The sequence below is a fragment of the Callospermophilus lateralis genome, chromosome 7, assembly GCF_048772815.1.
Source record: "Callospermophilus lateralis isolate mCalLat2 chromosome 7, mCalLat2.hap1, whole genome shotgun sequence".
NCBI lineage: Eukaryota > Metazoa > Chordata > Mammalia > Rodentia > Sciuridae > Callospermophilus > Callospermophilus lateralis.
Genome location: NC_135311.1, coordinates 133,878,388 through 133,892,045, shown reverse-complemented (window position 1 = coordinate 133,892,045; position 13,658 = coordinate 133,878,388). Strand labels below are relative to the sequence as shown.

Genomic DNA, 13,658 nt, shown 5'->3' with positions numbered 1-13,658 from the left:
GACGTCATCCTCCCACCTCCATCACCATGACAACGCACAGGACCCGGTGAGCAGCGTCTGACCGTGTCCCCTGCCACCTGCCTCCACACGAGCCGATTCCTGCCGCTGCTAAGCCCCGTCAGCGCCAGCCGCGGGTCCCCCACAGGACTCTGCGTCACAGATGAGGAGAAGCGAAGCCGGGGACCAGCAGCAGGACGGCAGGACGGGCAGCCGGGGGCCAGCCGCGGCCTCGCTTCCTGGCTCCTCCAGCCCCTGCCGTCCCCGCCCCACGGGCAGAGGCTGAGCTGCGGAGTCCAGGCCTCCCCTTCCTGCTTCTCCTGCTTTCCGTCTCTGTCTCTCCACCCCCGTCTCCAGCCCTCTGTCCCTGTCATCTGTCAGCTCTGCGGCCGGGCCCAGCCAGTCCTGGGGCTCCAGTCGGGCCTCTCCACCATCTTCTGTGTGATTTCAGGGCAGACGCTTGCCCTCTCTGAGCCGCAGTCCTCAGCGTGCGATGGGTTTAACTTCACTCCTGCCTCCCGGGGTGTCGAGAGGGTGCTGTGGGCCCCCCCAGCTCATCTGTCCCCACCACAGTCCCGCACCTCGAGAGCCCTGAGAGTCCCTGTCCAGCAGCCCGCAGGCCGGCCACCACCCCTCCTGCCCATGACACCTCTGCTGGGCCCGGCTGCCGGACGCTGGCTCGGGAAACCCCAGGGGTGATGGCTTGCGCCCAGGCCACCCTGGGAATGGGGACCTTGGGAGCACTGGGGACGAAGGACTGGGGTTTGTGTGACTTGAGGACGTGAGTTTCGGGGACAGGGCCGAGTGCTGTGGTCTGAATGTGACTTGTCCCCATGAGCTCGTGCAGGACCTTAATCCCCAAACTCTCAGGACACTAAATCCAGCCGCAGTGTTCCGAGGTGGGGCCTCCGGGAAGTGAGCGTGACAGATGAGGTCACTGGGGTGGAGCCCCATGGATGGCTCCTGGTGGCTTGATAAGCAGAGGGACAGAGACCCCGCAGGGAGGTACATGCACTCTTCCACCCTGATGTGATGCGGCCAGCGGGGACCTCGCAGGAGCCCACGCCGTGCTGTTGGGCCTTCCTACCTCCAAAACGGAGCTAGATAAACCTCTTTTCCCTATAAGGTAGCCTGCCTCAGGTACTTCACGATAGTAACGAAAAACAGTAATATAGCCAAGATGCCCCTTCTCCAGAACTTTCCACAAAACCTATCCCTGCAACATCCCTTTGCTCAAAGCCTGAGTGACTAGAAGTATTTCCTGGGTCCCTCAGAGCCTCCAAAGACCTTTGCCTTGTGCGTGGCTGATCCCCTGGCACTTTTATGTTTTCATGGGTTTTGACCCAAAATCATGTCTGTGGGGGGTTGTATTTCAGTCCCTGTGGAAAAAGCCAGGAGGGAAGGTGTCACGGCCCAGTGGTGGCAGCAGCCTACTGGGCTCTGTTGTGACTTGAGGCCCAGGCCACACCCTGCACAAGGACACAGCCTGTGACGTGGGGTCGCAGCAGTGGTCCTCGCGCCAGCACTTCTCAGAGCCTAGTGCCTCTCCTGGACCCTCCCCACAGCCTCGCGGGGATGTGCGTCAGGAACCCCGCCCAGCCCAGGTGACCCGAATGCTCAGGGACCAAGTCAGGCCACACTCGCCTGCCCTGAACCCAGGGTGAGACCACCCCGTCTAACTCTCGATCCCAGAGCCCAGCTCCACTTCCACCCCCCCCCCCCCCCGCCGCCGTGGGCTTGGTCCTGGGACAAGAGGCACACCCACTCTGGACTTCTGTCTCTTCTTCATGAAGGGCAGGAGAAGGGACCCAGGGCTCTTCCACGTCACCCATGCTCCACGAGTCGGGAGGATTTAGGGCCAACAGGGGGCTGTGGGGCTCCTCTCGGGAGAACCGCTCACGTGCCCTGACCCGGGGATCTCAGCCCCCGGAGCAGAGTGAGGGCGGTCACCCGTGAAGCCCCCCACCCCACGCTGGTGGGTGGCAGCCCGGGCCGTGGTTTAGGACTGCTCCCTGTTTGCCATCACCCTGTCACCACCGTCTCCGAGGCGCCCCTCCCCGCCCCAGAACTTTCCCAGAAACGTGCCCCAGATCAGCAGAAGCTGTGAGCAGCTCAGTCCGTCAGTTTCCCGCTACTGGGGAAAACGCCCGGCGGTCACCTCACAGGAGGGAGGGGTGGCCCTGGCCCACAGGTCTCACTACCTCCGAGTGGCACCAAGCTGGGACCCCAAGCCTTTAGTACACGGGCCTTTGGGGACACTTCAGATCCAAACTATAGCAGCAGCTTACAAGGTGTTCTTGGGCACTTCTTGTGAGGCCCGTGGCGCACGCCTGCAAGCCCAGCCACTCGGGAGGCTGAGAGAGGAGGATCGCAAGTTCAAAGCCAGCCTCTGCAATTGAGCGGGCGAGGCCCTAAGCAACTCAGTGAGACCCTGTCACTAATAAAATACAGAAAAGGGCTGGGGATGGGGCTCAGTGGTCGAGTGGCCCTGGGTTCAATCCCCGGTAACAAAAATAAAATAAAAAGAAGTGCATTTCTCTTAAGGAGCCACCTCCACAGTGGCCTGAGCCATGACACAAACTCTGTCCAAGCAGACCCCTGAGCACCTGCTGGCCAGAGCCGATGCCCTTGTAATGACGTCTCTGGTGTCCAGTGCCTAGGGGACCCGCGGGGCTCTGAGCGCCAAACCCCACAACTCCAGGATCGGAGAGGTGGCCGGAGGCTGCAGAGAAGCCACTCAGGGTCACACGGCCAGGTGCAGACCAGGGCTCGGCCACGCCGGCCTCGGAAGGCCCTGGACAGATCCCAGACACAGGGGCTCGGGCCCCGCGAGCTGGACGGGTGCCGTGGCCTCTGTCACCGCAGGGCCACCCCCGCTGCCAGAGAAAGCAAGGGCCGAGCGAGCCCGGGTCCTGGGGCGGCTGGACTCAGGGGGCAGGCGGGGCACTGGAGCCCAGGACGCGGGCCGCCGGCCAGCTCTGCCCACAGGAGCCCGGGTTTCTGTCCCCAGGGACAGGCGGGCTGGCCCAGGGGCCGCGCACCCCCTCCAGGAGAGGTCAGAAGAGGGTAGATTGGGAGCCACAGCAAGAAAGGCCCAGGAACGGGCACTGACCGCTGGGCGCCGTCTGTAAGTAGGAGGACCACACACACCAGGGCCCCATTGACGGGGCCCGGCCGCCGTCGGCCAAACCCGACTCTCAGGGCGTCTCGATGCTTTTTCACAAAAAAATGAATGGAGGAGTCGGTGGGGAGGGGGGGGGACCTGGATCAGGAACAGCTTCCTGTGCTTCTCAGGTCACATTGGGATTCTTCCCTCCCGTCCTCCATTTCCCGTGTTTCAGAGACTTTGGAGTCTCAGAGACTTGGGGACTTGGGTTTGGATCTCGGCTCTGCTGGTGGCAGCTGTGTGACCTTGGGCAGATTGGTCACCCTCTCTGTGCCTGCTTTTCCTCCTCTGTGACATGATTGGCAGGCAGTCCCTGTGGGGCACTCGGTGCTCCTGGGAGGTGCCCAGGGAGTCCCAGCAGCTGTGACCCTTGGCACCGGTGGGCACGTCCCTGGGTGGCACAGGTGCCTGAGCCTCTCCTGCTGATGCACAGTGCTGTGTCCCCAGCTCCACAGGCATCCGCGAGGCGGAGCGCTTTGGAACGCCACCGGGCAGGGCCTCCAGCGTCACCCGGGCGGGGAAGGAGGACAGCAGCGGGGGCAGCGGCAGGTACAAGACTGGCCGGGTAAGTCACTGGTGGCCACCCAGGGGGCCCGCTCCTGCGAGGGCGCTCCGTCCTCCGGCCCCACTGTCCACTCCCGGCCTCCCTCTGCGGCCTGTGACGGTACAGCGGGGGCAGGGTCTCGGGGGCTTTGGGGACCACCCCGGAGGCCACTTCCCAGGAGCCGTGGGACGCCTCGGCCTGTGACAGGAGCCCCCATGGTCCCCACGGGGCTCAGAGTGCAGTCCTGCCCGCCTGCCCTGTGCCCGGGGGGTTGCCGGTTCCGGGAAATGTTATTTTTTAAGTGGACAAACCGTGGTCTAGAGAGAAAGGCCGCTGTGCAGTGGCCCACGCCTGTAATCCCAGCAACTCCAGAGGCCGAGGCAGGAGGACACGTTGGAGGCCAGCCTCAGCAACTTAGCGAGACCCTGTCTCAAAATCTCAAAGTGAAAAGGGCTGGGGAGGGGTCAGGGGTAGAGCATTCGCCTGGTGTGCACGAGGCCCTGGGTACAATCCCAGCGCTGGGAGGAGGAGGAGGAGGAGGAGGAGGAGGAGGAGGAGGGAAGAAAGGGGGGTGGAGAGGGAGGACGGGCCACATCCGGCAATGAACAATGCTGACCACCTTCGCCAGGTGAGGACAGAGACGTTCACAGAAGAGCTCGCTGGGGGCCTACTGTGCGTGGTAACAGCTCCCACTGTGCGCCGGCACTGCTCCGTGCTCTGCAGACAAGATTTCTACCCTAAATGACCTTCAGAGGTTGCTGCCCATTTTCTAGCTGAGAAAACTGAGATTCAGAGACAGGCGGTGACAGTCCGAGGTCACCCATCAGGAAGTGGCAGAGCAGGGACCCAATGCCAGTCCGAGTCTCCAAAACGGGTTCCTGCCAGGCCAGGTGGTCTAGAATGTTCCCTCTGGACCTGGGGAGGCAGTCAGACCCCGCGCCCCTGCTGAGCTGTTCTCACAGGGACTTTCCGTTCCCCTGTTCCCAACGCTGTTCCTCCTGAGCCGGGGGCGGAGGTTTTCACGAATCCATGTGATACAACTTGTCCTTACCCTTCGTAACCCACTGAGTCCTCCCAGTTGGGAACAGGCAACTGTCTCCTGATGTTGATTCACACAGGGGTCCCTGCCGCCTGGAGCACTCAGGTAGAATGACTAACGGGAGGAGCACAGAGAAGTCAAGGGAGTTACTCAAGGTCACACAGCGAGACTAGAGACACCACGTTTCCAGGTCTCGGACACTCAGTTCTTGTCTCTCTTCCTCCTGTCCCTTGCTCTGTCCTCAGCTGCCCCTCGGGAAGATAGGAAGGGGCTTTAGCAGCAAAGACCCGGATTTCCATGACGACTACGGCTCTCTTCAGAACGAGGAGTGCGGTGACGATGACGCGCAGGCCGGGCCGGAGCAGTACCGTCTGGACGGCTACAGCAGCCCAGAGGTCACCAATGTGTAGGGAGCCTGCGTGGACAGAGGCCACCCCGGCCCCAGGTGCTGACCTGTACAGAGCCACCTGGGGCCGAGGGGCGCCTCTGCTCCGGGCGGAACCCCACAGACTGCGGCCACGGACACGGGCGCGGGGCCCAGGAGACCCGTGGCCCTCGGCCAGGCGAGGCGGAGCCCGGGCTGACCACACACCCACGTGCCAGCAGAGAGCAGGGCCAGGCAGGGCCACCGGAAGCTCCAGAGAGGGGCCACGGAGAACCTGGGCTCCGACCTGGGTCACGACTCCCAGCAGTCAGCGGGGCACTGGGTGCGCTCGCGGGCTCCGTGTTGGGTGGACATGCAAAACCCTGGTCCCCTGGGCCACCGCGGACACCCTGCCTCGTGACCACAGGAGCAGGACTGAGTTCAGTGACAAGGCACAGCATGGTGATGAGTTTGGGATCTGGTGCGGGAAACGTCGTCACTGCTAACCAAACAGCTGTGATGTCCCTGTCACCTGAAACAGTGTGCTCACCGATGCCCTGAAGGAGCCACAGACCCCACAGAGTGAAATCAGTGGGCGCTGGGGGGGACCCTCCAGCCCTTCCCTGACCCACGTGGTTTTGCTGTGTGGTTTTTCCCCAGTGGCCTCCCTCTCTGTGCCTCAGCGTCTTCATCTATAATACTTCTGAGGATTAACCATTGCTAATGTCCGTAACACACTTTGAGCCCTCGCAGGAGACAGCCGGAAGGGACGGGGTGGGCCGGGGTCTAGTTCCCCAGCCACGGCACGAGGACCTGACGCCGGACTGCTTCTCTCCTGCTCTGCTCCAGTTGGAACACTGCCACGATGCTCCACCTCCTGTGAGGTCTTTTGCACCAGGAGCCAATGAAAAGTTCATGTTCCAAGGTTTGCCGCAGGCGCGGGCCTCTGAGGACCAAGGCCTGTTCTTCCACCCAACAAATCACTTCCCCTCGTGGAAAAGCACAAACAGAGCCAGGATGGACCCGAGATGCACTCCTCCCGGGGGCTGCCAGGGCTCCGGCCATCTCCACAACCCTCTCGGCAAGCGCAGCCATCCCCACTACCGGAGACCAAATGCCCACGAGTGAGCAGGTGGCTGTTCCCCCTTTCATCTGAATCCTGGGCCTTCTGGGGACACATTTCTGATCGCAGGACCCAAGGGACAGACGAATCTCTGGTGTGTGGCTTGGCTTTTTGAGGTTCCAAACCCCAGGGTCTGTAGGACACTCCAAGTCGGGAGCCCAGAGAGGAGGGGGACCTCCCTGTAACCTGGTGTCCCCCCAGCTGGCCCCGGGGAGGCAGCCAGGCCCGGGGCAGGGAGGGGCCCGAGCGCAGATCTGAGGACGTGAGGCCACATCACCCCAGCCATCGGCAAGGACACCCGCACGGGGCCCAGGCTCCGTCCCCTTGGGGACAAGGACGAGTGGACAGTTGGGGAGGCTCTGGCAGAGACAGCATGCCCAGCAGGCCAGCAGCCTGGGGCGACCCTGAAGGCCCCTGGGGGTCCCCACGATGCCACCACCTGTGGCTCCCCGTCCCTGGAGACCCCTAAACGCCAGCCCCGCTCCACGTGGGCAGTGGGGAGTCCTGGAGGGGACAAGCTGGCAAGGCCACCACACAGGACGAGGACCTGCCACCTCCCCTCCAGACTGCCCAGTGTGGTGACAGTCCCCTAAGGGTGGCCTCGGGACCCGAGAGCCCCCGCGACGTGCTTCTCAGAGCTTTGCCGTCTGTGCCGCCCAGGGACACGGGCACGGGGCTCGGGGACAGGGCGCAGGTCCCCCTGTGCCTCCTGGGACCGGGGGTCCAGCGCCAGTGGGCTCCGCCGGGCAGACTCTCCGGCTCCCTAAGGCCCCGTCCCCTCTGGGGACAAGCCTCTCCTTAGCACCCTCCGCCCGTCCTCAGCCCTGGGTCCAGTGGTGGCAGGTGGCAGGGACCCCAGGCCAGAGGGAGGGGACGGGGCGGGTTGTGGCGGACAGGACACTGGGCAGGCCTGACTTCCACGCGGGGACCCCTCGCCCGGGGACAAGGCCCCAGCGCAGCCCCGAGGCCCGTCCCGTGAGCCCCTGGTGCTCCGCGGCCACCGCCTCCGCCCGCGTCCGAGGCTCTTCTCCGTTGCGCAGTGAGGACCAGAACCCCGCGGCCTGGGGACTCCTGGATGGCCGGTGCCACCAGCGTGTGGCCACAAGGAGACTGTCCTGAGCCCCGGCCCCCGAGGGGAGTCTGTGGCCGCCAAGGAGGTGGCTGACAGGGACAGGTTCCCGCCATGGCCACTGTCCTCCCTGGAGTGGACTCTAACACCAATAATAAACACCAGCGCCTGGCGCTCAGCCCGGGGTGGCTCTGGTCAGTGTCCCCAGCAGCCCCTGAGGGGCTGGGAGCCCATTTCACGGGGGGGGGGGACACTGAGACAGGGACGAGGGGTTCGCGCGGCTCCTAAGGCTAAGAAGCCACAGGTGGGGACTCGGGCCCAATCCCAGGGCCTGCAGACCCCAGGCTCCGTGTCCCCTGGACACTGACCCCTCTGCCCACCTCCTGCATGACCCACAGGGCCAGGCAGGTCAGAGTGGAGTTGGGTGCCCTCTGTCTGCTGGCCCGTCCCTGCAGGGACGCTGCCTCTGTCCTGCCCGGGGGAGGGGAGGCCTGACCAGTGACCGCCCTGGTGTCACCTGTCACCTGCCCCATGGTCACCTCCACCTTCAGGTGGCCGGTGGGTCTCAGGGGCGTTCTTGGACCCACCTCAGAGCGTCCCAGACTTTCACAGGGACCAGCAGGCTGGGGCCAGGGGTCGGGTGTGGACGGCCTGGGCCAGCTTCCCGGGGTCCCACAGGCGCCCAAGCCCCCTGCTGGGCCAGGGCCAGCACGTCCCGGCTGCCGACGGGCCTCCCGGCCGGGCTCTCCACCTGGGGAGGGAACGGGCTCCCTGGCGGTCACTAGTCAGGAGGACAGGGAGACCCCGGCTCCGAGGGGAGGGTGGAGGCGGGGAGCCACCGCGAGGCTGGGTGGGGACACGCTGTCAGTGGGCTGGCCACAGACATGACTTACTGAGACCCCCCGGGGGCCAGGGCCAGGTGGTGCTGGGGACGCCGAGGCTGGAGATGAGAAAGTGTCCCTGACCCAGCGATCCGGTCCAGTGGTGGCGGGGTGGCCTGGGGACGGAGAGGCCTCCTGAGCTGAGACCCGGGTCCTGAGAAGACTTCCCGCAGGCTCAGGGGGAGTCCCCGGAACCCACTCAGATCCCTAGCACCTGTGGCGAGTCTGGAGCAAGAGGCAGCTGGCGTCAGGACTTCCCACATGGGGTGATGAGTCAGGAAGAGGCCAGGCCGGACAGAGTTCAGCGGGCAGAAAGGACCCCAGACCAGAGCAGCAGGTGCAAATGTCCTGTGGCAGGAAGAGCAGAGCCCGAGGTGGGAAAGAGCCCCACAGGGCGGAGTGCAGGGAGGGGCCGCCTCAGGTGCTAAGGGGCAGCGGAACCTGCTGGCCTCTGCCTGCTCACAGAGCCCCCTGGGCCCTGCCTCTCTGTCACCCCAGGTGCACTTAGTGCAGCCCAGGGTCCAACCAGACGTGGGCCCTGCCTTCTGCAGATGCCTCACTCTTCCCCTGGCTCTGGCTCAGGGCTCACTGGAGGTTATGAGACCACGGGCTGATGTGGCGGGCCCGTGAGGTGGCTCCTGGGTGGCCAGGGCACAGCTGACTTGGGCCACCTAAGGCCTGGGTCCTCAAATAGGAAGCCAGGCGTCTGCACTGAGCCGAGCTGGCTGCCCAGCCCCAGAGGCCAGCCTTCCCTGCCCTCTTCCAGGGTCCTTCAGGCACCCGGGGAGGGCGGGAGGCCCGGGCTGCGCTGTCTCCCTGACCCCTGTGTCCCCCGGGGTCTGCAGGTCCAACCCCCCGAGGGGCAGTGGCCAGCGACCACCAACTCCACTCACAGGGGAGACAGACGGGGCACAGGAGGCGCCCAAGCCTCGGCCAGAGGCCTCCACCCGCCCTGCCAGCCCCCGCTGCCCCGGCCCCTCAGAGGCTCCTTGGCACCTGCAGGTGGGCTCCGTGGTCCGCGTCTGGCCCCTGGAGTGGCCGGGTGCGTCCAATCCCGACCCCCGTCGGTCCCCCGAACCTCCAGAGAACAGAGCCAACTTGGCTTTTGGTTCTTTGCGGCGGACGGGGGGGGACCGTGTGGTCACACCCGAGATCCCCGAGTGGCGTCCACGCCTCCACGATGTGAAGCACAGGAGCAGATACATAGGCCTCTCAGGGAGGCCAGCCGCCACCCAAGGTCACCAGGCTGTGCCCTCGGTACGTCCCCGCAGCCGGGTGTTGGTGTCGTACCTTAAACTGCTAATTAATGAACGTCCAGGAAACGCACTGTCCCCGGTCACGCTTTAGCTTTGCCTCCCGTGGCCGGCGGACAGGGCGGACCAGGGTGGCCACCTGCAGACACTTCTGTGGCCGCCCTGCAGCGTCCAGAGGAACGCGGCTGAGGGGCAGCGCCATCCCAGGGGCTTCCAGTGACACACCCCGCCTGGGGCAGGGACCAGAGCCCGCGGCCAGACGGTTCAAGGCCCTAAGGACGTCGCTGACTCACAGACAGCCCGGCGGGACCCGGGACTCTGGGACGCCTGGACCCAGGGTCCACCTTCCTGCGGCTCTTAGGTTCACTCCCTTTGGGTCGGTTCCTTCTAGGACAGATTGTCCCCGCTGTTGGCTCGTGGCCTGGGGACACAGTCCCAGGCTGGCACCCGTGCACAGGACACGGCCTCTTGCTGGACGGCCCTAGCCAGTCACGGGTGGAGTCTCGTCGTCTGGGACAGGAGAGGGCGGCCAGCACGCGGGGGCAGGTCAGCTGGCCCAGGCCCCCCTGCCCCGGGGACACTGCGTGCCCCAAGGCTGCAGCCACCCAGAGGCAGCCCCCCTCGGTACCCCCCGGGGAGGGGACCCAGCACCCAAGGGTACCGGATCCGAGGGACCTCAAGTGCCTTACACGAAACGGCACAGTATTTACAGGTGACCCATGGGTGTCCCCTCCCAGACACGCGAAGCCACCTCTAGACGCCTTCTAGCACACAAGGCAACGTGGTGCCCGGAACCCACGCTCCCCTGTCTCGTGTGCTTGGTTCCAGGGTTTGAACCCGGGGCGCTCACCACTGAGGGTCTCACTGAGCTGCATAGGGCCTCCCTCAGTTGTCCAGACTGGCCTCAAACTTGCAGTCCTCCTGCCTCAGCCTCCTGAATCACTGGCATTCGGGCGTGGGCCACCGTCCCAGGCTCGGTGGCATTACCTGGGGAGGAATGGGGAGGGTAAAGGAGTCTGTGTTCAGAAGACTCCAGGGTTTTTCTGAACATTTCCAGGGTTGACGGATCCTTCCGCTGTAGCCGAGGTGCCAAGGGCCAGCTGTCCAGGAAGACCTGGACCCTCCCGTGCGCCCCCCCTCCAGGGGGCCGGGCAGTCAGACCCCGGGAGAGAGGAGCCCTGGTATTCAGTAGGGGACAGACTTGACTCTGGGCCCCAGCAGCGGCAGGAGGGCCAGAGGGAATTGAGAATCTGGGGACATCCGAGGTTCAGGGCCCAGAGCCGCAGACGCCGAGTGGCCCGGGTGCCGTGATCCTTGGCAGCCGCTCTGAGCCTCCGTGTGGGGACGTCCGGGCCGGACGCTCTTGGAAGGATGTTCAGTAGCTCCCTGGCCTTGCCCCCCCCGCGCCACCCTGACACCCCAGAGCTTCTCCAGACACAGCGAGACGTCCCTTGAGGAAGGGACAACGTCACCTTCAACCGAGCCACGACCATGACTCCCTCTCGGGTTGGCATTGTTCTTCTGATCGACAGACGGGGACACTGAGGCCCGGGTGGCTTGTAGGGGACACCCAGGGACACCCAGGGGACTCGCCCACAGACTCACAGCAAGTCAGGGGCAGAGCCTGGCCCAGCCAGGGGACCAGCCAGTGTGGCCTCTCTGGTCGGGTTTAGGTCGGGATCTTGGTTCCACGGTTCACAGACCCGGGGCTGGGCAGTTCCCGGCCAGTGCCTCACCCTCTGGGCGTCAGCGGGGCTGGAGCACGTGTTTTCTCTTGGCTCTGAGGTTGGAGGTTGTGGTGGGAAATGGGGGGACAGAGAGGACCATGGGGGGGGCATCTATTCCTTCCATATCCTGCCTCAATCCTAGACAAAGAAAATGAACACCGTCCTCCCCACACCGTGATCCACACAGCCGTGGCCACCTGCCACCACCTCTCCACACTCACGGGAGCCCACGAGGTTGGAGCCCACAGGGACATCTGGGCGGAAACCAATCGGCCCGGAGAAGCGAAGGTCCCCGCCCAGCGGCTGTTCTTGCTGGCCTTGGGGAGTTGCTCTGTCCCCCCATGAAGTCCCTGTCCCAATCCCACTGCTCCCCCTCCTGTCCCCACAGCCACACCTTCCACCATCTCCACGCCCAGCGCCCCCTGCAGGGACGTCAGCATTGGACTGGATCAAGCCCAGCCTGCAGCCCCTGCCCTTGGGGACGTCGGGGTCCTCACCTATAGTCCCACATGAAGCTCGGCACTCCTGTCCTTCTGGTCCTCGAACTGTACAATGTGACCCCAAGCTGCAGGCTGCCGTGTCCCTCCCGATCGAACGGGGCCAACCCTGAGCCAGGAAACTAGTGGGGACTTCTCAGACCTGCTCCCTGAGGGCGCATCCACCGGCCTTCTGTGGCTCGGTTAAGTGACCCTGCCGGCCACCAGGCTACTGCCCCGCTCACCAGGGGCCACAGACCAGGCACATCTGAAATCTCCTCTCTTACGTGGTCCTGGAGGCTGGAGGCCAAGGTCAAGGTGGGGGCAGGGGGCTTCTCTCCTTGGCTGGCTGACGGCCCTCTTTTCCCTGTGGCCTCTGCGTGTCCCTGTCCCCATCTGTCTTCAAAGTGTGCAGGTCACACTGGATTCGGAGCCGCCCTAATCCCTCTTTAAAGAGCCTCCTCCCGATCCAGTGGCATCCTTCAGTCCCGGGGGTCAGGGCCCCAGCTGATGAATTTTGAAAGACATGGTCCAGCTGGTGACAGTCCCACCCCCCCCACCTGCCTCAGTCCACTGGACCTGGATTTCAGCCACTTGACTCAAAAAGGTCCCACCTCAGTTTCCCGCGGTCAGCTGGGCTCCACCCGACCACTGTGACCCCAGCCCGCCGACTCCCCAGGCCACACAACTGCACACGCGCAGCACACACCTCCCCGGCTCTGGCCCCAGGGTCACAGAGCAGGTGCTTCCGAGAAGGACACACGAAAGAGGCCAGGCCAGGGAGGAGGCAGGACACAGCTTGCAGGTGCCCCCCACGGAACCTCTGTGCCACCCACCGCCCGGTGAGCTGCAGGGCGGGGGTCCCTGGGGGCTTGGGCTGGTTCTCCAGAGCTGGAATCCTTCAGCAGAGTGTCCTGGTCAGCTGTCCAGCACTCAATCAGATCCCGAGGTCAGCAGCTGGTCCAGGACAAGGGTTTATTTTGATTCTAGTTTCAGAGCCTGCAGCCCACACGCTTGGCCCACTGACCTGGGTCTGCAGCCGGACAGTGCGTCTGGGCGGGTCGGGGTGGAAGGAACCGCTCACCTGTGACTCCAATGACAGACGGAAACCAAGGGGCTGGGTCCCCCTGTCCCCTGCAAGGGCAGCCTGATGACCTAAGGTCCTGCTGCTATTTCCCACCTCTTAAAGCTTCATCCCAACAGTGCCACCAACAGTGCCACCAAACAGTGCCACCCAACAGTGCCTCCCAACAGCATCACTCCACAGTGCCTCCCAACAGTGCCTCCCCACAGTGCCACCCCACAGCGCCACCCCACAGTGCCTTCCCACAGCGCCACCCCACAGCACCACCCCACAGCGCCACCCCTGGGCCTGCAGATTCTCGGATGGGCAGCCATGTGGGGCCTGAGCCAAGCTTCAGCCAGTCATGGTGGGGGGCAGGTGGTGGATGTGGCTGGGCCGAGAGGCTGGCCTTGGGGACCAGCTACTCACGAGAGCCGCTGAAGAACTCTGGTCCAAACCCCCAGATCCTGCTCCAAAGCTGGCACTTTAGAATCCTGGGCAGGGCCGGCAGGGCCTGCGACCCCCACTCAAAACCTAAGACTCACATTAACCCGAGAGGCCCACAGCAGGGACTGGCGTCTGCAGCAGACTACGCGGGTGATTCTGGGCTCGGAACCCCCTGGGATGACCTGTCCCTGTGGAAGCCACCAGGACAGCCCGCAGTCCCCCCACTCACCACTAGATGGTGGGACAGCGCGTGCCTCACTCGTCGGCAGGCTCCATCCAGGGCCACCCTGAGGTCCCCCTGAGTGGCGTCCCTGGGACCCGGCCACCCTGAGACCCGGCCCCAAGTTTCCCGGGGGCGGGGATTCGGATCCCTCCGCCAACCTCCGCGGGCGGCTCCTGGGGGGCAAATGTCCCTGTCCTTTCCCCAGCGAAGACCAGAGACCGTCTCCTGTGGGGCAGGCTACACCCGCAGCAGGCTTCCGGTGGATCAGACCTGTTGGCCACCCAGA

At 64.6% G+C, this 13,658-nt stretch overlaps 1 protein-coding gene across 1 annotated transcript in view; it reads left to right on the top strand.

Moving 5' to 3' along the window:
- Kazn (kazrin, periplakin interacting protein) overlaps positions 1-7,445 on the top strand; it is a 346,698-nt gene extending 339,253 nt beyond the window's left edge. Inside the window, exons 14-15 of the mRNA XM_076861246.2 lie at positions 3,611-3,728; positions 4,992-7,445. Coding sequence (XP_076717361.1) covers positions 3,611-3,728; positions 4,992-5,156 — 283 coding nt within the window. The 3' untranslated portion in view covers positions 5,157-7,445. The remainder of the gene's footprint in view (positions 1-3,610; positions 3,729-4,991) is intronic.
- The last annotated feature ends 6,213 nt before the right edge of the window (positions 7,446-13,658 follow it).